Genomic DNA, 25,253 nt, shown 5'->3' on the forward strand with positions numbered 1-25,253 from the left:
CTGAAGATGCGGCGACAGACCGGCTTGATGGCCACGCAATGTGTCCCGTGGTGCCATGCCCATCTCGGGCTCGAGTCTGGAGCCAGTGCTGAAGCGGTCTCATATGCATTGACCCGAGCGGTTTTGCCACCGCTGAGGAAGCCATATGCCCCAGGAGCCTCTGAAATAGTTTCTGTGGAAATGCTGTTTTCTGTCTGTACCCGTTCGTGAGGCGCGCCGTCAACGAGACTAAGTCCAACTCCAAGCCGAGAAAAGATATGCATGAGCACCAGGTCCCTGTGCGCACACAACACATCCTGAGAGTGAATAGGATTAGCCAGTCGTCGAGATAGTTGAGGATGCGAATGTCCCCTTCCCTTAACAGGGCAAGAGCTGCCTCTGCGGCATTCGTGAAGACGCGAGGGTACAGGGACAGGCTGAAAGGGGGGACCTTGTACTGGTATGCCCGACCCTCGAGCACAAACGGCAGGAATGGTCTGCGTTGAGGTGGAATCGAGACGTAGAAATACGCATCCTTCAGGTCTACCAATCTCATGTCAGCATTTTGAACGGGAGACTTTGTAAGGCCCAGTTCAGTACTCGCAGGTTCAAGATTGTCCGTAACCCACCGCCTTTCTCCAGTTCAATGAAGTAGAGGCTGTAAAACCCTTTCTTCATCTCGGCCAGAGGGGCAGGCTCTATCGCACCCTTCCGTAGGAGGGTAGCGATTTCCGCACGCAAGGTAGCGGAGTTCTCGGACTTCATCGAGGTGAAGTAGATGCCGCTGAACCTGGGCGGATGCCTGGTGAACTGAATCATGTAGTGGAGTCGGATGGACCGAGTCCACATCGCAACGGTACCGGTGGGTGGGGCCTCATGGCAAGGCAGAGCCTGAGGCACCACGTTGAAGAGGTATGAGCCCTGTGGCCTTGCTGAGTCGAGGGACATCAAAGCACTTACCTGGCTCCTGATACCCACAAGAGGATCGGTTAAGGAGGGGAGCGGAGGTACATCATCCCCACAGTCCTTCGAAACCATCTGGGTGTGGGTTGTTTGTGCCACAGCTGGAGGCAGGGGGTGCAGCTGGAGCGCCGGACCTGCCAAAATGGAATGGTGGACGGTGGTCATAGTGACGGCCATGCACACCAGATATGTGGGTAACATTTGGGTACTGCAGCTACTTTTGCATGCGGCATAATTAAGTGAAAAGAGAACAAAAAATTCTCCTACGGCCCTCCCCCGGGGGATGGATTGGTCTGTTCACCATGGCCGCAGGGGTGGTCCTCAGTGGAGCCGGTGCAGTTGCCGCAGGAGGATGCCCTTGGCGATGAGCAGATGAGGTGCGGGATCTTGAGCTGTGCTGGGGCAGGATATGTTGGATGGTCTCAGTCTGCTGCTTCACTGTCGAGAACTGCTGGGCAAAGTCCTCGATGGTGGGGAATGGGGGTTGAGCCAAAGGTAGCGCTCCTGGACCAACAAAGTGGACATCGCCCATCCGAGAGACCTTGACCTTCGTCGCCCAGAGGGTGAGGTCAGCCGCCGAGCACAGTTCCTGCATCAATCCAGGGGCAGAACTACCCTCAGGCAGTTCTTTTAGCACCTTGGCTTGGTGGACTTGCAGGAGAGCCATGGCATGCAGGGCGGAGGCGGCTTGCCAGCGGCACCGTAGGCTTTGGCCGTCAGGGACAACGGAAATCTACAGGTGCTAGATGGGTGCTTTGGGCGCCCGTGCTAGATGCCGGTGCTCTGCGGGGGCATCACCGAGTACCCCTTGGCCGCCCCAACATCGAGGGTAGTGAGGGCGGGGGAGCCGAAAGATCGGGACCGGGCAGTAAAAGGTGCCATCCACGATCTTGTCAGCTCCTTCTGCACTTCCAGGAAGAAAGGAACTGGGGCGGGGCATGGCTGTGAAAAGCACTGCGGGCCCAGGAACCAATTATCGAGTACAGGGGAGAGCGGAGAATTCCACTTTAGCCCAGCTGAGTCTTCCGCGTCCGTGAGGTCTGTGGGGATTTACCTGGTGGAGGTGGTCACATTGAGGTCCCCAAATCGCCCCCAGTGCTAGCCGCGCTGGCCTCAAACCCATAGGTAGAAGGACCGAGGTGGGGAGCCGCTGGGGTGGCTTGCTTTCTTACAAGCCACGACCCATAGTCATGTTCTCGCAGTGAGAACATGACACATCCACAAATGATGTCTCCGCGTGGGCAGCGCCAAGGCACAAAAGACAGCGATTGTGGCCATCAGAAGGAAAGAGATAACGAGCACAACCAGGAATAACACACAGGCAGAAAGGCATCTTTAAAAAGATGTGTCTTTAAAAAGACATTTCCGTGTGTGCCGCTCTTTTAGAATATACTCTTTTAGGATTTATACTCTTTTAAAATATACTCTTTTAATTTGTTCTGCCGAAGCACTCAGGGCCGATCTCTACAGTGCACCAGTGCAGAGGGGGGAGAAGCCGATGTAATGCGGCATCAGAATCCAGCAGAGGTGAATGGAAGCCATGGAAATTCAGCTCAATGAAATAGCGACCACTCGGCTACGAAGAGAAAATCTGAATGAGCGGTTTGCACGCCAGCTCCTTTATACCTGTATGGGGAGTGGCGTGCAAATACCACTTTTCCAATTCCCATTGGCGTTTTATCAAAGATCAGAGGTATCTCGGGCTCCCAAGAGTGACCCCTAGTGTCAATTCATCGTCACAATGTCGAGTGAGTGACAGATACTGTTACGAACACTGAGAGCACCTCCCCCTCCAGTCATCGGAGATCTGATTCACCGGAGTATTGACCGCTAAGACTACATTTCCCATAAGCCCGCATACCTAGGTCTGATTACTCCTCAGCTGTTCCCTGTTTCCCACACTCTATATAAACTGTTCAGTTAATTCTCTCTTTGCGAACTATTGTTTGCTCCGGCGACTCTACCAAGCAAGTTTATCTCCAGTTTACATTCTAGTCATTCTGTGTACCGTTCCTGCCTGTTGTTTAGACCCTGCTAGTTTGCTGCCTGCCTTGTTTATCTCTTGCCTGCCCAGTTCTACGATTGTTTGCTGCCTGCCCTGATCTCTGCCTGTTCTTGTTACTCTTCTGCCTGCCTTCTACATTCTCTGTTTGCCTGCCATTGACCCTGCCTGTACGACTTGTGTGCTGTTTTCAATAAATACCGCAGATGGATCCCAACTTGCCTGAGGCTTCATTACAGATACGGAACTCTGCTTAATTACATAAAGACATTAATTCTAAAATGAGTATTTTATTAGTTCTCCACCTGTTGCATTTCTTCAGACATACGCATAGCTTAAATCAATTGTCACATGACGCTGAACCTGAAAATACTGAATCAAACTCTGAAGTGAAGAGATTCAGAAAATATTTTGGCCAAGTTAAATAGTTTTGAAGATAATATATTAGCCTTGTGAAAGGGAAATTGATCTTTCAATCTGTTGCAATCTTTAAATTTAACTAAAATAAACAGCCTTTATACAAACTTTCCATAACTATAAATGGCTTTTATGCTCCTGGGAAGCATTCTGATCACAAAATGCTTCATTTTAAGTCTTTTCCAAACTATTTTGTGTAATTGTTAATTATTTCAATCTAATGTAACCCAGTTTCTTAGGACACACAAAATAACCTTGATCCTGTATTTCTTCCAGACTCAATCACGAGTGCCAAAAAGGACAAGGCTCTACTTCTGTGGTGACTGCAGACCTGTTATCCTCCTCTATCTCCATCACCTTCTAATCATGGATGATACAGCTCCACGTGACTCATCCCTCATTAAGGGAGCCAGAGACATTGCTAAGGTTGCCAAACGACAAGCTGTTAAGAAGGTCAGCAAAGTTGTTGACCGTGCCTCAGATGAGTACTCCCACAGTCGTGCTTACCACCGCTTCCAGGACGAAGATGACACCTACTACAGCCAACCGGATGGGAACTACACAGGCGATCATGCCAACGATAAAGAGAGCTCCAGTGATGCCACAGAGGGTCATGATGATGAGGATGAGATATATGAAGGGGAGTACCAGGGGATCCCCTCAGATGCAATGCCCAGGGATGGGCAGGTGGCTCTGGGGAAATCTTTGGCAGACGGTCTGAAGGGCCAGCGAGAACTGGAGAGTGAGAGGCAGGCGGATGAGGAGGAGCTGGCCCAGCAGTATGAGTTGATCATACAGGAGTGTGGACATGGGAGGTTTCAGTGGCAGCTGTTCTTCACACTGGGGTTTGCGCTCATGTCGGATGGTGTGGAGGTGTTCCTGGTGGGCTTTGTTCTGCCTAGTGCAGAGACAGATATGTGTGTTCCTGACTCAAGCTCTGGTTGGCTAGGTAAGAATAAAAAGAATGACCTTAATGACAAGGCAAACACATACATGACAAGTATACACTGAAAAAAGTAGTAACCTGGAGTTGTTACTTCAAGGAGCTTTTTACTCTCAGGAAACAAACCGCCACTGCGCCATCACTACTTGAAATAAGCAGTTATTTTAAATATTACCTCATATATATACTTAGGTTAATTGCCAGCCAAAAGTTTGTACACACCTACTCATTCTTTATAATTACTATTTTCCACATTTTAGAATATTAGTGACATCATTAAAACTATGAAATAACACAGCATATGGGAATTATGTACAGTAGCAACCAAAAATGTAAAAAAAATCAGAACTACATAATATTTACAAAAGTAAAAAGTACAAAGTACACACTCCATCTGGGATGATTATTAAACAGTATTAAAGGAAATAAAGTTTTAGTTCTGTAGTTTTGAAAATATAAAATTAAGGTAAAATTGTTTATATTTGTTTTCAATACTAATTTCAAGCATTTAAGCATAATTCCTTAGATCAATAGGTTTTTAAGGTAAAATTTTTTTTGATTGAGCCAAAATCTTTTTTAATTATAGATTAATTAAAAAAAGTTTAAAACTATATTGTAAGTTGTATATTTGCCATCAAGAGTGCCCCCCACAAAGGTCTTCAATATACATCTTCATCAGGTCAGTATTTGTGTCAGAATATCAAATCTCCAATAGATTTGAAGTTTGAAATTGGAATAAAATTGACTTGTTCAAATAAGAAAACAATTTCAGAATATGAAATAGAAGGAAATTAAATGAATGAAATTGGGGATGAAATTAATGGGTTATCCTATCAGTTGACATTCTTATGCATTTTATCTATTTAATCAAGTCTACACATCTCTCTTTCTCACTTTTGCTCTTTATCTTTCTTTATTCTCTTGGCCTCTCTTTTTCTTCCCTTATGCACTCATCTGGAGAGCCCTGTGGGCATTGTGTGGCATGCTCTGATTCTGTGTCTTTCATGCTCCCTCTCTCCCTTTGTCCTTACTCTTTTAAGACATAATCGGACATAGCCGGCCGACTGCCGCCACAGCCTGGCCTTTGAGATCCGATACAGTCATCAGCTGAAGGACTTGCTCTTCATCTATCTGTCTGTCTGTCTGTCTGTCTGTCTCACTCTGCATACATATGCATGCACACAATTTGTTACAAAATTAATATATTTCTAATTTAACATCAATTGCATTTTATTTCTGACACTGTTGAAGCCAAAATATTGGCAGATGCAATTTACAACCCAGTGCAAATAGTGTCAGATACATCCATATATAAATACTAACATACAGTATATGGGCATCACTGCAGTGTGTTTATTGTGTTTTTTTTAGAGTCCCACAGACATGCTACATTAACCTCTACCCCTAAACCTAATCTTAACCTTATCTTATCTTTATCTGTATCTTCTACAGTAACCATTCACACGGGAACGAGTGCGATCGATTTTATAAATGTATATCTATTATTTTAAGTAGTATTATAGGAAATATTAAGGATGGAATCAGGAAATCAGATTGGAAAAAGAGTGGGACAAACGGATTCAAACCACATCACTAGGACATCAGTACACATTCACACCCCGGCTTTACACCCCACACCACTAGCGTCATCTATTGTTTAGTTTGTCATATATTTCTGTGGTGTCACTAGACTATTTGGTCTTTTGAGAGGTTTGCCAGTCAATGGCTAATATTTATGAATTGTTAATTATGACGTTGTGTGATTAAAATGACCTTCTTTAATATCACTTTAGCATTTTTACATTTGAAAATAGTAAAAATGTATTTTCAGTCCACAACAGCATCTATCATTAATGTCCTTGGTTGTGTTTGACCATGCACATTAAAGCAGGGTGTAAAAATGGTTCATGGAAGAAAAGGAAAATGGTAATTAATCCCTTTTCAGTTGTTCTGGAGTGAAAACATTATTTTTAAATGCTGCTAACCAGTGAATTACTGGTTAAGGTTTTTTATTTATTTTTTATTTAATAGTTAAAAAGTTTTTTTTTTAATGAACCCAAAGGCCACTTCCTTTTGCTCTAAAAATGGAGGCTTTTCTCTTTTTAGCATGTGCTTTGATTCTGAAGTTTAAAAAAAAACAATATAAAAAAAGAATTCAACCTGCAAAAAGTGACGTTTAGTTCGAACGCGCCCATGCAGTGTGTGCATGCAGGAGAGAGAGATTCAGGCTTTTACTGATTTTAGGTGGCCAAATGTATATTTGAAATATTTTTGGAGGTATTTTTAATATTAAGAATACATTTATTGAAAAGACGTTACTTTATATAGGCTACTGAATACACTACTAAACTTGTTATGATTTCTGTGAAGTCGCTTATTTTAAGATTGTTTTTCCAAAACAGGTGTCTTGTCACCCTCCCTTAGGACAGAATACTGTCATTTTAAAAAGAAAGTTATTAACCGTTCTTTTATTTCGTTCTTCTAACCATTTGGAAAGGAGGCTGTGAAACACCAGAACCGGAACAAACAAATACTGTTTCTGCTCAGAACTAACCGAAATAAAAACATTTAATTTTTAGTCCCAACTTTCAAGGCTTTATTATCCTTATTTTAGCTGATTTGTTTTGAAAAGCTTTAGGCTTGTTTCTCAGAGATCAATACACAATTTCTATCAGATTTTCAGGCTATATTCAGAGCCTGCTGACTATCAACACAATCTAATTCAGTCATTTTAAAAACTGATGTATTGAAATATCTTTCAGTGTGTGATGTGAGTAAGGTAATGGCTACTCTCAAGTCATCTTTGGAACCTCACAGTGGTGGAGTTCAAATTTAGTGAAGGTTTGCTGTGGTGTTGTCTGTCAGAATGTGTATAGTCTGCAGCTTTTATTTAGTATTCTAACGTTGAGTCTCTCCCAGGCCTTTTGTTGTCTTTCATTATTTTCTGCTCTGTCACACCTAATGCAATATCACAATACCACATTACGCATCTGATCTTAAAGCCTGATTGCTTAAAAGGGATTGTTCACTGAAAAATTTAAGTTTAGTCATCATCCTCTCATCTCTTGTCATTTGAAATCCAGATTTTTCCTCTATGGAACCAAAAGGAGATATTTTGCAGAATGTGCAGGGTGTTCCACCCAGAAAGAATTGTGAATAACACAATTTAATTAAAGGAATATTCTGGCTTCAGAATTTTCAGAAGTTCAGCTCAATCAGCAGCATTTATGGCATAATGTTGATTACTGCGAAAATGTATTTAGATTCGTCCATCCTTTTCTTTAAAATAAAGAAATAAATCAAAATCAAGGTTACAGTGGGATATTTGCAATGGAAGGGAATTGGGCCAATTTTTGGTGGGTTTAAAGGCAGAAATTTGAAGCTTATAACTTATTAAAAGCACTTACATTAATTCTTCATTAATACTTGTGTATTTTTGAGCTGTAAAGTTGTTTTTACAGTTGTTTTAGGGTTTGTTGACATTACATTGTAAAATTGGCTAACTTTACACAGAAATGATTTGTAAGTGATTATATCACAGTAAAATCATGTTATTGATTCATGAATATTGTTTATGTCTTGTGGCTATACTTTTGAAATTGTGGGCATTTTAATGTTTGTGGATTGGCCCCATGAATTCACTTTCAATGTAAATTCCTTACTGTAACCCAAGTTTTTTTGTTTTTTTTTAAGAAAAGGAGGGTCAAGTCAAAATAAAATTTTGTGTTTATCATCGTTATGCCACAAATGCTGTCAATTGAGTTTCACTTGTTTTGAACCCGGAATATTCCTTTAATGGAAGTGGCCGGTCACTGCTGGGCATGGTTTGTTGGCCGCTATTCTCTAATTTGTGGCTCTTTCTCTTCAAGTGCATGGTTAATGTAGAACTTCACCAGGAATTCGGCTAATAAACCCTTTTTTTTTTTATTACGTTGAAATAACATGGACTAATGTCACAGAAGCATTTCCGCTCAATTATCAACCTCAGAGCTCATGAAAAGTCTGTATTTAATGGTTTATAAGCTATTGTTAAAAATCTATTTGCCTGTGACAAAATAAAAGGAATTTTTAATTGTTAACATTAAAGACTAATGCATTTGGTGATGCTAATGATAATGCTAAGATCTTTTCAGTAAACATTGCCACAACAGCGATCTGTGATTCTGACAAATTTGCTCAAACTGTTTTATAAGACTGTGAGATGGCTTTTACTGAGATGTTTTAGAAAAAATATATTAAGCTCATAATATTGAATGAGCATGACAATTGTTGATTAGATTATAGGAGTGAATTACTTTTGAATTATAATCACTAACAGGATCCTGTAAAATCCTGAGCATTCCCGAGTTAGATGTGGATACATTGGGCCTGGGGCTACTTCATGTGGTTTTACAGTCATTAATCTTACCACATTCTCTATTGGTCTTCCCTGTTACCCATCTATCACATTCTCAGTTGCTTTTACATTTATGCATTGTTTTAGCACCATGCTCTACCAGTTGAGCTACTGTTACTGTGTCACTCACACTTTAAGCATTTATCCTGATTAAAATCTATGAATTGCACCTAAAGGACATTTAGTCTTCCGTAGAAAGTAGAAACCAAAATGCATCAAGCAATTACGATAATGGATGGGTTTTGAACACATTGTGTGGGATCCTCCATTATGTTTGGCTCAGATCCAGGAGTCCATCTTTGTCTATTAATCAGTGGCTGTTGTATCTAATACATCTCATCATAATCCTCTTTCTGTTTCCCTCTTATTCTCTTCTTTATCTGCCTCTTTTTGTGCTTTGGTTTCTGGGGGAAGCTGAGCTTGGCTAAACTTCAGTTATATCACCACTGCAAAGATTACAAGACCAGCACAGTTTCTTAAAGGAATAGCTCACCTAAAAGTGAATATTCTTTCAGCATTTAGTCACCCCTCATGTTGTTCCAAACCCGTATGACATCTCCATATGTCACAGGTCCTACTCAACCCACCCCAAGCTGGATTCGAACATTGACAATCCCCGGCATGGGAGGTGGGCACACTAACAAGGAAGCTATCAAGCCATGGCCTTTGAAGTGTCTCTTAAGGCCAGTAAATTGAGGTTCACACACTGCACAGCTATCACATACCAGCTGGCTACTGTTACACTCACCCTTAAACCTCATTCCCATCTGGGTCAAGGCACCAGTATCACCAGTCCTACTCGACCTGCCCCAAGCAGGATTCAAACATGTAATCCCCGGCATGGGAGGCGGATGCGCTAACAAGGAGGCTATAAAACCATGGCCTCTAGCCTTGGTCACAGTCCATCTCGTAAGGCCAGGAGAGTAAGGTGTACACACTGCACAGCTATCACGTACCAGCTGTCTACCATTACACACATTTGTATAGTGTTTTGGCATAGCATGGTAAAAATTAATTATTAAAAATCTTAATTATTCCCAATATTGACTAAACAAAGTCATCTTTAATACTCCAATTCTCTAAAAAAAGCTCAACAAAAGCAGTTCAAGCAATAATTATTTAGCAAATTACTAACTAATTAACTTTAACATTATGGCTTCATATACTGTAAGTTGCATGATAAATCTGAACTGATAAATCATCCCAACTTTATATTGAGCACATTTACATGCACATTCTTACACAGATAACGTGTGTGGTCATGTAAACACAGATTTCTTTGTTTAATTTTTGGAAGTAATCAGCGTATTGGTGTGCATGTAAACAAGTTTATTGTTCAGTGTCTCTGCAACAGTCATAATTATTATTATTTTATTTTGTATAGAAGGAGCAATGCTTCTCAGCTGTGTTGAGTTGACAATAAGCCCCTCTGGAGCCTGCTGGAAAAACACAATCAGCCTGTAAGAGCTTGTTCTCGACAGATCTCCATACTTCAGCTCTCCCTGCTGTGTCAACAGCCCCAGTCATTACTAAACTGCTATCAGACAGTCATTTCTGGCTGTTCCAAAGCTGTACATTGTCTTTACCTCACTACAGGTTCAGTAAGGGAAGACGGGGAAAAATTATATTTGGTTCAATACTATAGGTTTACTTTTTTTATGACTTGTTGCTTTTTGATTTCTTTGTATATTCTTAAACCCTTCTGGCCCTGCCTACCGTTAGGCATTTCCCGACCTCTCTAGGGCTGTGGAGTGAAAAACAAATAAAAAGAGTAGAGGGAAAGGGCAAAGCGGAGCGACAACACGAGACAGAGAGAGAGAGAGAGAAACAGAGAGAGAAGAATAACCTGGTTCGCCGGCACCCAGATACGCCATCGCCGGCCCTCATCCACTCCCCAACCTCTGGCGGACGATAGCTCGCTCCTCCCCCGGTGGACGGTAGTATGTCATCCTGCCCCAGGCAGACGGTCACGCTCCTCCCCCTCTTTTCTTTTTTTCTATGGGGGGAAACGGCAGCATGCTTCAGATCCTCTGCATCTGGTAGTGACGTCTCTGTCCCCGGGCGGACGGCCGTGGCTGCTCCTAGGTTGGCTGGTAGTGGCGAGGACTCCGCAACAGCACATCCCTCCTCCTTCCTGGGTTTCGGCACCAATGTAACAAGGTTACTAGCTTCATGGGAAAGGAGGAGGCGGGAGCCGCTTAACTGTCAAAATAATGGTTTCATGAAAATGTAAACAAAAAGACACAGAACACAAATGTACACACTGCAGCTGCGTGTCTCTCTCTCTCTCCCGAATTGCTGCATTGCACTGCACTTATCCCTCTCTTCGGCTGACACACACCCGGCCCTGCCCTCCTCCTCGTCACTCTTGAATAATTCAATATGGTCTTAAAATCCTTCTCTCCTTAGTAATAGTCCATCTTAAGTTGCCCTGGTTTCAAGATTACTCCTAAATTCTTGCTACTACCAGCAAAGCAATAAGTTTAGTGCTTACTATTACAGTAATTGCTGTGCTTGTTCTACAGCAGCAGATTGTAAGTGCTTGGTCACAGAGAAAGCTGCTGTACCAGAAAAGTATTCACATTTTAAGAAATCAGCAAAATCTCTTGTACATTGCTATGGTCAGTGTAAAAAGTGTAACAGCATCTCTTCACACATCTGTTTGCCCTTCATTCAATTAAACCATCTGTTGACCAGTTTCTCTCCTTTTTTTCCTTTATTATGCTCTCTTTGTCTGACTGGACAGCTTATGTTCATTCTTATGTAACATTTTTAAGTTTAGTTTACCCATTAATGAAAATTCTGCCGTCATTTATTTGCCAGCATGTCATTCCAAACTTGGATTACTTTTTTCTATGTTGGGCAGAATGACTGCCTTATTCACCATTCACTTTCATAGTATGAAAAAAAGGATGCTATGAAAGTAAATGGTGAAGGAGCCTAACACTCTCCCTAACATCTTGTCTGTGCGTTGCAGCTAAAGTCACAGGTTTGCAACAATATTGTGAGTAAATGATAGAATTTTTTTTTTTTTGTGTGTGAACTATAATTTTAAATTGAATTCATCCACAGGTTATGTAGCCTGTCGTACAGTATGTGTACAGTAATATGGATGATTATCTGCAGAAAATTGCTACAGAAAAAATTATTCATAGTGCAGTTATCGAACAGCTAAATAACATTGGTCAGTTTTATAAAGCAGTGATTCACCAAAGAACTAGATGAATGCAGAAAGACTACCTGTAAAGTTCATTATCATCTAATCATTCACATTTACCACACACAAGTCTCTTTATTTATCTGTATTTACCTTTTTTTCCTCCTCTTTATCTGCAGACCATCTACTGTATTCTGTGCTCTAGAAATATCTGTAAGGACATCTTATTGCAATGTATGATAGTGGATAGCATTCATTTAAATCTAAATTTAAATTTAAATTAAGTATGCTGATATTTTTAGATAAATTGAACAAAAGCTGGTAGTAAAGCATCCTTTGTATTGACTTCAGAACACTCCCATATAATTCTGATATTGCTGAGATTTTATACCTATTTAATGTTATGTGTTTTTCCTTTGGACTACTTTAATTATATAATCAACATTTTTAATGTACAGGAGAAAAACTTCCTTGGAATGCTACCAGCATTATTATGTAAATTCTCCTTTATTTCACAAGAATATAGCAAGTCATCATATGAAAACAGTCAACACAAAGTTGTTCTTATTCTGAGAAGCAGTTTCAAGTGAGCTATTTTGCTTTTATTAAGTCAGTCTGTGATTGGTGGATTATGGTTCTGCAAGGGCCCTTCAAGCCTCTTTGGAGATTTCTTGTCGCCATAGCTATTTGCAATGTTTTAATAGCGAGAACAGTATAGCAAAAATTAGAAGTAGTGTTGGTATTGCAAGAAAGTCAAAATACTAGAAATAAATGGGTAATTACAAGAATTGACAATCCATATGCGTAGTACATTTTAAAAGACTCAAAACAATGGTCCACGACTAATATACAATATCAAAGCTGCAATAAGGTGTTCAGAAGGCTCTATTTGCTGTCGAGTATTTCTACTTCCATCTACATGTTTCTTTGCCTGAGGTATGTGTTCCTTCTGTCTCAACTTGTTCTTCACTTATTCTTCCTCTCTCTCTTACTTATTTCACTTTAGGCAGCACTGTGTACCTGGGGATGATGGTAGGGGCCTTCTTCTGGGGGGGCATGGCTGACAAGGTGGGAAGACGGCAGTGTCTGCTCATATGCATGTCCATGAATGGCTTCTTCGCCTTTCTGTCATCCTTTGTGCAGGGCTATGGCTTCTTCCTGCTCTGTCGTATGATAGCTGGATTCGGGTGAGTCCTTCTCCCACTCCACTCGATCTACCACGTTGTTCTGTGGTAAATATATTCTGTAAAACCTGTTCGATATGGAGTGGCATTCAATCCTGACAAAATGTGGGTATTGAGAGCGACTATATCCTATGTTCACACAGTCAGTGTTTCGGAGTCTTGAAATGTCCTGTTCATACAACATCTTACAGTAGTAGTCTGTATGAACGAACAACCGAAGTCACAACCGTATTCTAACAGCTGTAATAATAGAGAAAGTGACTAAAGAAGGCGACATCCATAACACAGGCAAGTGGTGCATTATTAAATGCTGCATTATTAAATAAACAAGTCTAATCGAGGAAATCAGCTAAAATCTCCGTCTCCTTTAAAGAAACCCCACACAAGAAACACGCTCATGTACAGTGCAGACGTAACTAACAACTAGTTGTCCACTGCATTTCCGTTCACACAGCACAGGCTTGCCTAGAATCTGGTTGAGACCTGAACATTTGTAGGTGTCAGTTCGGTTATAGAATGCTGTTGTCACACCTGTAAATAACCGTCATGTGTGTGAACACAACTGTAGGCTATTAAGCATTCAAAACAGGTCTGACAGCCGTATTTTGATGCTGTGTGAACTTGGACTTAGATTATGTACATTGCTACAATGCAAAGTATGGGCTGAAGTAGATAGTCTAGTGGTGTGACTTTAATTGACTTTAAAGTTGAAGATCAGATCAAATTTCATGACCAATTTATACAGAAATCCAGGTAAATCCAGAATGTTCACACATAAGAAAATATATCATATCAGCCTCTCCCAGACATATAAAACTGTCCATTTAACATGTTAGCAGCAGGGCTCAACAATAAAGCTTGTTTGGGACAAGTGGATTTTTGAAGGGGCACGTCAAAGAAAATTTTACTTGCCCAACCGGATTAGCAGACTGATTAAAATCACTTGTTAGAAAGTTCATATTCTTATTCTGATGTTGAAAATAATCCAGAGTGTGTAATTTTATAATTCACTTGCGATCTTGTAACAAGTGTGCCCTGTTTGATTGACAGGCTGGGTGCTGAACATGCGCGTGTGTTCCGAAAATGCTTGCGCACCTGAACAGTCAAATACATTTCAAAATTCTGCCAAAATGCCGTCTTGGTGAGGTATTCTTGTAAACACAATTAGTTATGTCTAAAGTTGAGAAAAAAGTGGATTTGTATTAAAATGTCGGACTTGTAAGTATAAATGTAAGCTAACAGACCTGCTGCCGTCTAGTGTGTCATTATAATTATCAAACAACCATAACAAGAAAACAAGAAAACACTCACTGCTCTTGACTGGGTAACTTTAGTAGCTTAAATAATAAATAAAAAGCATAGAATTTACTTAATTTGTTCTACTATTTTTAATCTATTTCTCTTCATTGCTGTTTTTATTGTTATTTTATTACTAACCATTTACTGGTTGTAAAGAAGTTCAATAGAAAGGAGGAGGCGAGAACCAGCTTGACAATATAAATAATGTTTAATGAAGAAATAAACACTCAAACATAAATGCACAGAGCAGCTGCCTGTATTTCTCTCTCTCTCGAACTGTCGTCACCGGACGCTTTTTTGTCCCTCGCATGCCCCCATCATTCTGATTGGGGACCGGGTGTGCGTTGTCCCGCCCCGCCCTCCTCCGCTCTACACTGGTCTTGAATAATTACTTAAGAACATGAAAACATTCTTCCATAATTAACAAATTAGTTTGTGTTATTACTTGTTGTGGTTTTGAAGCTAGTGTTAAAATCATCAGACTTCACTTCTGTCATTTTTGTATTGTGATAATGTATATCCTTTATTGTACATGGTATATATTGCTGCAATAACAGGATGAAAATTTAGATCTCATTCCTTAGAAGTCAAGTCAATTTTATTTGTATAGTGCCTTTCACAACACACATCGTTTCAAAGCAGCTTTACAGAAGATCAGGCATTAACAAAAGATAAAACTGTAATGTCTATAATGTCAATGTATCATCATTGTGTAATTAGATTAAATATGATTGTTAATTGTGTATAAAAATAAGTAATTCAATAATAATTGTATTAATAACCTCAGTGAGCAAGCTGAAAGCAACTTGTGGAAAGGAACACAAAACTCCATAAGATGTTGATTAATGGAGAAAAATAACCTTGGGTGAAACCACACTCACTGTGGGGGCCAGTTCCCCTCTGGCTAACATTATGAATGTAATGTAAATATTACTTATGTATAGGTAAAGACATGGTTTAAAATTATTAAACTAAGTAAGTGTTAAGAGTCAGTGTTTAAACACAGATTTTTTATGAACTGTAAGATTAATGACCAATGTCTTTGAAATCCATCCTGGATTAACTGCAGAAGTTCACATAGATGCAATTGTCCTTGTTAATTGGCTTATGAAGGCTTTTGTTGGCAATTTATAGTCTATATATTCCCTTATAAGAGCGTAGTCCATCAATAGACCGAGGTGGTGCAGGCAGAGATCAGTGAGGTGCGCCGCAGTTCAACCTGGCCAGTTATTGTCTGAATCCAAGGTTCAGACAATGGCATATGAAGTATCCCATGTCTTATGGCTGGCATCAGTTCATCCTCTGAAGTCCATCATAGTAGACTGAAGTGGTGTTTGGCTGCTATTAGTCATCATCACACAGCAACACATAGCAGAGGAGTCCAACACGAAGCAGGAATGGAGCTGGATCCAGCCGGTTCTGGTGACATCAGGATAGGAGTCCCGAGGTTGAGACAGGGAAACAAATAAAATAATATAAGCATAGATGCCATTCAATTTATTGCAGATTTATAAATCATGATCAGTGTTTCTGGTTTCTGGCAGACTAAACTAAAGCAGCCTAATTGTGGGTTGAAGGATACATTAGGTGTATGCCTGGCTAAATAGATGAGTCTTTAGTCTAGATTTAAACTGATGATGGTATTATTGTGATCGTCCCTGCTGTAATTGATGGCGATGGAGGCTTTTCTTTATTTGACTACCTTACGTGACATAAAATCATCATCATATAACAATAGCCTCCTCCCCTACCCCGTGCAGTTTACATTTCTGTCGCAGAAAATTGAGTTGATTGCATACAGTAGGTACACTATTAGTTTGGGCATCAGTCATAATTTTAGGAAACTTACAACATAAACCTTGTCATGTTACTTGAGCATGTAAATTAAATGTCCCTTTTTCTCTCTGGACAATGGGCAATTTACTTGTCCAGAGTACAAGCACATGAAAATGCTTAATGTCAAGCCCTGTACCAGGATGTAGTCTTCAACTGCACTTTGACTTGGGTTTCTGCAGAGTGTTCTGAGATGGTATCATGACAAATTATTCACTGGGCATCTTTTATCAACTGTCTTCTAAACGAGAATGTCTCCCCTATTCTTTAGATAATAGTCTTTTTCAAAGAGACAATACATTACATTTGGCTGGATCGATAGCCTCTGCAGTGCTGCTTTCTTGACTCTATCATTGATAGAGACTGCCTGTGGGTCCGCACTTGTCTCTCTGATGATGGGATTATTGTGATTCTTTGAACACATTCAGCCTGTAATGACTTTCACAAAAGTCTGGGCATCCTAATGAGCATTTCACAGGATGTTGTTGCTGATTAAAATGTATACATGGGTAACAATGATTTTAGTGGTATCATCATGCCTATATAAAAGAGTATGCAATATACAGGTGAAACTCGAAAAATTAGAATATCGTGCAAAAGTTCATTAATTTCAGTAATTCAACTTAAAAGGTGAAACTAATATATTATATAGACTCATTACAAGCAAAGTAAGATATTTCAAGCCTTTATTTGATATAATTTTGATGATTATGGCTTACAGCTTATGAAAACCCCAAATTCAGAATCTCAGAAAATTAGAATATTGTGAAAAGGTTCAGTATTGTATGCTCAAAGTGTCACACTCTAATCAGCTAAACACCTGCAAAGGGTTCCTGAGCCTTTAAATGGTCTCTCAGTCTGGTTCAGTTGAATTCACAATCATGGGGAAGACTGCTGACCTGACAGTTGTGCAGAAAACCATCATTGACACCCTCCACAAGGAGGGAAAGCCTCAAAAGGTAATTGCAAAAGAAGTTGGATGTTCTCAAAGTGCTGTATCAAAGCACATTAATAGAAAGTTAAGTGGAAGGGAAAAGTGTGGAAGAAAAAGGTGCACAAGCAGCAGGGATGACCGTAGCCTGGAGAGGATTGTCAGGAAAAGGCCATTCAAATGTGTGGGGGAGCTTCACAAGGAGTGGACTGAGGCTGGAGTTACTGCATCAAGAGCCACCACACACAGACGGGTCCTGGACATGGGCTTCAAATGTCAAACGTCTTACCTGGGCTAAAGAAAAAAAGAACTGGTCTGTTGCTCAGTGGTCCAAAGTCCTCTTTTCTGATGAGAGCAAATTTTGCATCTCATTTGGAAACCAAGGTCCCAGAGTCTGGAGGAAGAATGGAGAGGCACACAATCCAAGATGCTTGAAGTCCAGTGTGAAGTTTCCACAGTCTGTGTTGGTTTGGGGAGCCATGTCATCGGCTGGTGTTGGTCCACTGTGCTTTATTAAGTCCAGAGTCAACGCAGCCGTCTACCGGGACATTTTAGAGCACTTCATGCTTCCTTCAGCAGACAAGCTTTATGGAGATGCTGACTTCATTTTCCAGCAGGACTTGGCACCTGCCCACACTGCCAAAAGTACCAAAACCTGGTTCAATGACCATGGTATTGCTGTGCTTGATTGGCCAGCAAACTCGCCTGACCTGAACCCCATAGAGAATCTATGGGGCATTGCCAAGAGAAAGATGAGAGGCATGAGACCAAACAATGCAGAAGAGCTGAAGGCCGCTATTGAAGCATCTTGGTCTTCCATAACACCTCAGCAGTGCCACAGGCTGATAACATCCATGCCACGCCGCATTGAGGCAGTAATTAATGCAAAAGGGGCCCAAACCAAGTACTGAGTACATATGCATGATTATACTTTTCAGAGGGCCGACATTTCTGTATTTAAAATCCTTTTTTTTTTATTGATTTCATGTAATATTCTAATTTTCTGAGATTCTGAATTTGGGGTTTTCATAAGCTGTAAGTCATAATCATCAAAATTATATCAAATAAAGGCTTGAAATATCTTACTTTGCTTGTAATGAGTCTATATAATATATTAGTTTCACCTTTTAAGTTGAATTACTGAAATTAATGAACTTTTGCACGATATTCTAATTTTTCGAGTTTCACCTGTATGTGATAAATCAGATATTTCATAGTGGAATAATAAGTTTTAAGGTCATTGACAGGCTTAGGTATTCATACAAACCCTCAGACGGATAACCATTATTGCTGGTAAAGAAAAATGTAAAGGACTTTTTTTTTCCTTTTTTAAGTTTCCTTAAATCCTTGTAATTTATTAGGTAATTTATAGGCAGTTATGTGTTTTTCTACAGATGAAGGAGTTAAAGGTTTAATTATCCAATTTACTCAACCTCAAGTTGTTTTCTTTCATTCAACACTAAATGAGATATAAGGCAAAATGACTCAGTCGCCATTCACTTAATTGCATCTTTTTTTCTGTGAATGAAGACTGAGACTAAGACTAACATACTGTCTAACATCTCCTTTTATGCTCTATGGAAGAAAACATATTACAGGGGTTTGGAACAAAACGAGGGTGAGTAAATTATGTGATAATCTTTATTTTGGGCTAAACTATTCGTTCAAGATTTTGTGAATAATTCAAAGTACATCAGAGCATGTCGAGAATTTCAGTACAACCCAGATATAAGATATAGAGATAGGTAATCAATGATTCTTCTACATGCTAACATTTGATTATTGGAAATTTCAGGCTTACATTGATTCTTGATTTACAGTTTTTTGGGATATTGATCAGCACAACTGAAGACACAGAGGACTAATTAAATCTGTGTTGCAGTTAAATGCAAGACTAGACTACTTCAGCTTTTTTTCCTCTGTGTAAATTACTTAATAGGGGTTTAATTCAATGTAGCCTAAATGTAGTCTAATGATGGTGATTACTTTCTTTCTTTCTTTCTTGCTTGCTTTGTCATATATTAAAATCTAGCCTCTTTTTTGAACTCTCTGATACATTTTTGCAATCAAAGCACTCACCGATTAGCTTGTATTTTAACCAACTATTTTAAGTTGTTTCCCTTTTTCTCTTAGTTGAATCAAAAAAGCTACTCAGATTCACACTTGTTACTGTTTTCCATATGAAGTTACTACAAAGGATTCTGCATATAATTTATCTTGCTCTTGGATTTCTATGTTCTTTAGAATTGGTGGAGCAGTTCCCATCGTCTTCTCATACTTTGCTGAGGTGTTGTCAAGAGAAAAGCGTGGAGAGCATCTGAGTTGGCTTTGCATGTTCTGGATGATTGGAGAGATCTATGCCTCAGCCATGGCCTGGGCCATCATACCTCACTACGGTAAGAGAACAAGATCATGCTTATTCATATCAGCTCTAGAGCACTCTTTTTTACCTGTATTATTTTGCTAGACCTTATAGCCATTATTACTGTACAGTGAAGTAATAATTCTTCAAATACATTATGCATATGGTCATAATCTGTCACAGCCAGGGCTGTAACCACCAATATGTTGAATATTTGGTTACATTCTTTGTCATAGCACAACTAATCAGATCAGTATGACTCTCAACTGAAAAGACAATAAAGCCTCCTAACACTTACCGTGGTACTGTGGTCGTACCATGATGCAGAGGTGGAATCAAATGGGAATATAATGGAAATTTTAAATATATAATCCTTGATACCAAAGTACTGAAGGATTACCATATTCATATATCATGCTATTTTCATGGTACTCCAAACTCAAGTAATACAGTTCATTATCCTAACTGCAAGAGTTTGGGAATGACAAGCAATGTAGCAACTTGGCACATTAATATAGGCTAGAATGTGTAGTAACAGATGTGCATTTATAGTCATGGTAGTAATTTATAATTATTTATATTTATAACATGGATCTTCCATTAAAATAACATGGTTTTACCATGGTACATGTCCAAATGCATGGTCTTATCAAGTTACCCTGTCTATGAAAAACATGGTAATACCATGGTACTTTTTTGGAAGTGATACAAACTCTGAAGGTAATAAACCTAATTTCCTAATTTCCATTAAAATCAGGTATTATAGGCTTATTACAGTGCAACCAGGTTCTCGGGGAGCTAAAGTCATCGTGCCTGCTTTTTCTCCAACACGTGTGGGATGTCCTCTCAGCTGCAGTGATGACTAAGGCGGCAGAGAAGAGTTGAGCTTTAGGTTAAGTGATTAATGTAGAAACAGAGCACTGCTGGGATATTTAAAGGATGAAGGCATTCTGGTGGGGGAAGGCATAGCTCATGATTTATGAGAACCTCAACTCTAGAAATAATCTGTACTCATCACTAAAGTAATGATGAATAAGAGGGTAAAGGAGGAGGTATGAAGCTGAATTGTTCAGATCGTAATTAGGTTTTTCTCCTTGCCTTGAGAGATAAAGCGAGAGGAGAGCTTGATTTATGAATGGCCCTCGGTGGAGCCCAGGCAGGGGACAGGCGCAGTGGCTAGGAGAGTATTAGGCAGTGTATATGCTGGGAATCAATGGGAAACAATCATTGGCTCTGTAAATTGGGAGTCTGTGTGTGTGTGTGTGTGTGTGTGTGTGTGTGTGTGTGTGTGTGTGTGTGTGTGTGTGTGTGTGGGACAAGGGGGTGCAAGGAAGGGCAGCAGTCATGGATGGTTAGTATACATTCAGTTTCTCCTTTCCTCAAGTAATGGTAATCAAGTGATACAGAATGTGCATGTGTGGGAAGGAAACAGAGTCAAGAGAATGAGCACACACACACACACACACTCAGACGTATAGACTCACATGCAATACAGAGATTACTTACTGTACCCCTCTCTAGAAAGATACCTAAATATTTAGATAGGTATCTAAATAGATACAGTAACATGGTAACATTTTACATTAAGGCTCTATTTGTTAACATTAGTAAATGCATTAGGTATCATGCACTAACAATGAAAAATATTATTTTAGAGCATTTATTGTCTTGGTTAATGTTAATTCATGTAAAATAATAGATGTATATAAATAGTAGATAAAACATTTGTGTATGTTGGAATTAACATGAACTAAGATTAATTAGTGCTGTAAAATGTCTTGGTTACTGACGTATCCTCCATTCCCAGATGGAGGGAACGAGACTTTGTGTCGATGTAGTGTACTTACCTCGTAGCAAGTGCACCCGGCCCACACATAACCTCCCCCAACGTTCCACGAGTGTCGTACATCCCCTCGCATCCCAGGGACAAGACAAACTCATAGTTGGGACAGGCAGTGTCAGCTGTGGCATTCTTCTCTTCTTTTTTCTCTCACAAAAATGGAATATCAATCAGCTGGGGCCATATGCATCCATGTCGGGTTGGGGGGAGCGGGTGTCCTTTCCCGATGGGAAAGTCACTATGGGGACCATACCTTGCCTGAAGGGGAGGTAACGTGTGGAGAATATGTCACATGGATTTACCGACCGGCAGTATCGCATGAGGAAGAAGTGCCGTGGTAGGTCCTACCCGGCGGGGAGGAGCTCTACAAACACGGTGACCGGAGGCAGAGGTAGCTCTGCCCAAGGGAGATGCGGATTTACCAACAGGGAAACAGTACGGCAGAAAATACATCACAGGGTGTTACCACGGGTAACCAATACAGTGGAGCACCTATCCCAATACAGGGCATACTAGCACATGTACTGGGCCCGGCTCCGAATTCCTCTGCTGAATTCGCCTGCCACAGGGATAGGGAGGAAAGACATCCATGGTTCACCGTCTCGTGAACTCACATGGGGGGAAAAAGTGCACGTCTTCCCCTCCGGGAGGGGAAAGGCACTGTATACAAGCGGTACACCCGGCCAGCTGCCTGTTCTTACCTGTTCGTACCTGACAAAACAGGACTCTTTATAATTATAAAATCTCGCAAAGGTATTGGTTATTGCCCAGCCCGCTGCTCTACAGATGTATGCTAGAGATGCTCTGTTGGTTAGTGCCTAGGAGGATGCCACATTTTTGTTGAGTGTGCTCATAATCCAAAAGGAGAGGTCATGCCCTGGCCCTGGTATGCCAAAGTGATGGCATATATGATCCAGTAGGTTAGCATCTGTTTGGAGACAGCGTTCCCTTTCTGCTGCACTTCAAACGGCACTTCAAGGCATACAGGTGCCTCGTAAAGGGAGCCCTGGCCTGAGTGATTGTGTTTACCACCGCCGGTGCTAGGCCACTTAGGTCTTCCGCGTCCCATCCAGGGGCCAGACAAGGAGATTCCAGAGGTCTGGTAGCGACAGGTACAGACTGAAGGGGAGGACCTTGAACTGATTTGCCCAGCCCTAAATAATCATACATAATAACAGTTAACAAATTATAATATAATAACATACATTTATAATTGAACTGAAGCCTCAGCTTTCTGTTCCTGGCTGACAGAAGTGGAACCCATGTGGTCCTTTGATGTTGTAGCCCATCCTCCTCAAGGTTTGACATATTGTGCATTCTGAGATGCTATTCTGCTCACTAAAATTGTACAGAGGGGTTATCTGAGTTACCGTAGCCTTTCTGTCAGCTCGAACCAGTCTGGCCATTCTCTGTTTACAGTATACTTTTAAAGAATACAATGCTCTAACATAACGAATTATGAAGCATACTCAAGTCTTAAGCATGAACAATAGTAATAGTGATGGAAAGTAATAAATGCAAATAGGAAAGATATGAAGATGTATATTGTAATACTTCAGAAAGTCTGAAAAAATAACTTCCAAAAAAATATTCAAAGGTTGGAACACAAGTTGACATTTATTAATTTAGCATTATTCATAAAAGGATACAAAGTGGTAGCATAGAGAAAAATGGAAACATTTCCCATCATAAGAGCATTGAAACATTCACACAGTTAAGTATTTATTTGCATGTGTTTTTAGCTACAGTCTGCTCTACAATCATGAATACATGTCAAAGTAGTAGACCCACAGGCAAACCACTGTACATGAGTGAAAAACCGATAGGTCTGCTAGTTGTTGACTCAGTCATCCTTTAGTCAATTATGCACATAATCTACGTAATGAGATTTCCAATGACATGGGCGAAACATTAACCCTCTGGGCCTGCCTGCTGTCACAGTCACAGCTTCATTGCACTCACTTATACTTCAGTGTAGTGTTGCTTTCATTACTTACCACAGGTCCTTACAGAGATAGCCGAATGAACACACACACACACACACACACACACACAGTGCTTCATCAATCTACAGCAGTGGTTCTCAACCGGTGGGTCGCGACCCAAAAATGGGTTGCAGGTGTGTTCTGAATAGGGTCGAGGACAGCTGGAAAAAATTAAATAAAATGCAACTAACTATAACAATCTGTTGTGTTTCTCAGCTGTGATGAGCCTTTATGCTGAAGTTGTTCATTTAAATCCGTTTAAAGCTATTTCCTAGCTTTAGTAATGTAGTAGTAATAAGAGCATGGAGGCTGTTCTATGTAAACAATGACTAATGGATTCACTTCATGTCACCTCTGTCTCATATTACACACAAAAATTATCTTTTGCCACCACCTGCTGGCTAATATATGTAATGTCAATAAACTAATGTTAAAAGAAACACATAGCCTACAGTAGCTCTAAACATATATGTACTGCTCTTACACTTTAGTTTAGGACGATGAACACAAGTGGAGTTATAAACACAGTGAAGCGTCCGAGTGCTGATGGTGTCAGACCATCAGTGCTCATGGAACGTCTCTCGTCCAGTCAGATTCGAGGACCAGAACTAACTGTTGTTTATATATATATATAACTATAACAACACTTGCCATTTCTTTTTTGGTTGAAGCACTTGGATTTAACTGCTTTGAAATGAGTCACTTTCAACTGCCATTGTACTGAATAGACAGACAGGACATTCAATAAAATGTTTCCTTTTTTGTTCATCATAAGAAAAAAAAACTGGTTTGCAATGGCATGAGGGTGAGTAAATGATGACAGAATTTTTATTTTGGGGTGAATTAACCCTTTATTAATGCTGCATATTGTTGGGCCTATGCAAATCATGGTAATATTAATAAATAGCCTATTATTAAAATAATAAGTGTTTGAGTTTAAGGGCATTTATTAACATTTTTTGTGTCCAATGTAAAATCTGGGCCCTAAAGGAAAACTAGAGAACTACTAATATACCTCTTTCACTCACATTCAGACATAAATAATATATATATACCTCCATCCTAAAGCTGTAATGTCTTACTTGTTGGGTGCAGATTTTTGTCATCATGCTTCAACATCCACATCAGTCACAAAATGTAGGTTTCTTTGAACACATACTGTAATCCCAACATCCATGTATAATTGGCGGCATTCATCAAAGTCTTATTTGAACACATGAGGATTTATTTAAATCTGTAATTTTAATGCAGTGATAAACCCCAGTTACCTCCCACTTCATTTTTGGATTAAATGTATGATGATTCTGTAAAAAAAATTATACAGCTATCATGCCTAGAGAAAAGTACATTAATAGGAAAACAATCAAATGTAAATAGATTTAACAAGGCCAAAAGGTGTTAAGTCTCCTCTTAGTTTGAGATTAACCCATAAAAAATACCGGAATTTGTAGTTGATCCCTAGATATTTGGTGTAGATGTTTCATTTTCTAATTCTGATCATGCATAAAGCATGGGTATTTCCTTTAGTGGCTATGTCAATTTGCATTTGAAGCCAGGAAAGATACTTGTGCCTTTCAACAGGACATTTGCACTTTAATGATATCATTAGTTCCCTGCACTGTTTTACAGCTCAGTGCATCAGACATTACTGGTAAAAAAGATCCAAACGGTGCAAAAGTATAAAAGGCAGCACTTAAACTGTACAGTAATCAGACAAACACATTTTCGAGCTTGATTATCACACTTAGAATACATTTACAGCACACTGGGATCCCATCACACTGTTAAAGCTGCTTTTTGTAACTTCAGAAACCTGCCTGGCACCACTTCAAATAGAAATGTAGAACAATTTTGGATTGCTTGCACCGAGTCCTTTTATATACATTATTTTAGAATATAATTAAACAGAGTTGTAGTGGGATCTCTGTTACCTTATAGTCTCTAATGTATGATGCTCCACAC

At 40.0% G+C, this 25,253-nt stretch overlaps 1 protein-coding gene across 2 annotated transcripts in view; it reads left to right on the plus strand.

Annotated features, from left to right (window-relative positions):
* The window catches only part of LOC127642783 (synaptic vesicle glycoprotein 2C-like), a 52,048-nt gene that overhangs the window by 17,865 nt on the left and 8,930 nt on the right, over positions 1-25,253 (plus strand). For both annotated transcript variants that reach the window (XM_052125271.1, XM_052125275.1), the window contains exons 2-4: positions 3,638-4,310; positions 12,864-13,044; positions 19,349-19,500. In XM_052125271.1, coding sequence (XP_051981231.1) covers positions 3,728-4,310; positions 12,864-13,044; positions 19,349-19,500 — 916 coding nt within the window. In that variant the 5' untranslated portion in view covers positions 3,638-3,727. The remainder of the gene's footprint in view (positions 1-3,637; positions 4,311-12,863; positions 13,045-19,348; positions 19,501-25,253) is intronic.

The sequence above is a fragment of the Xyrauchen texanus genome, chromosome 4 (assembly GCF_025860055.1).
Source record: "Xyrauchen texanus isolate HMW12.3.18 chromosome 4, RBS_HiC_50CHRs, whole genome shotgun sequence".
Lineage (NCBI taxonomy): Eukaryota > Metazoa > Chordata > Actinopteri > Cypriniformes > Catostomidae > Xyrauchen > Xyrauchen texanus.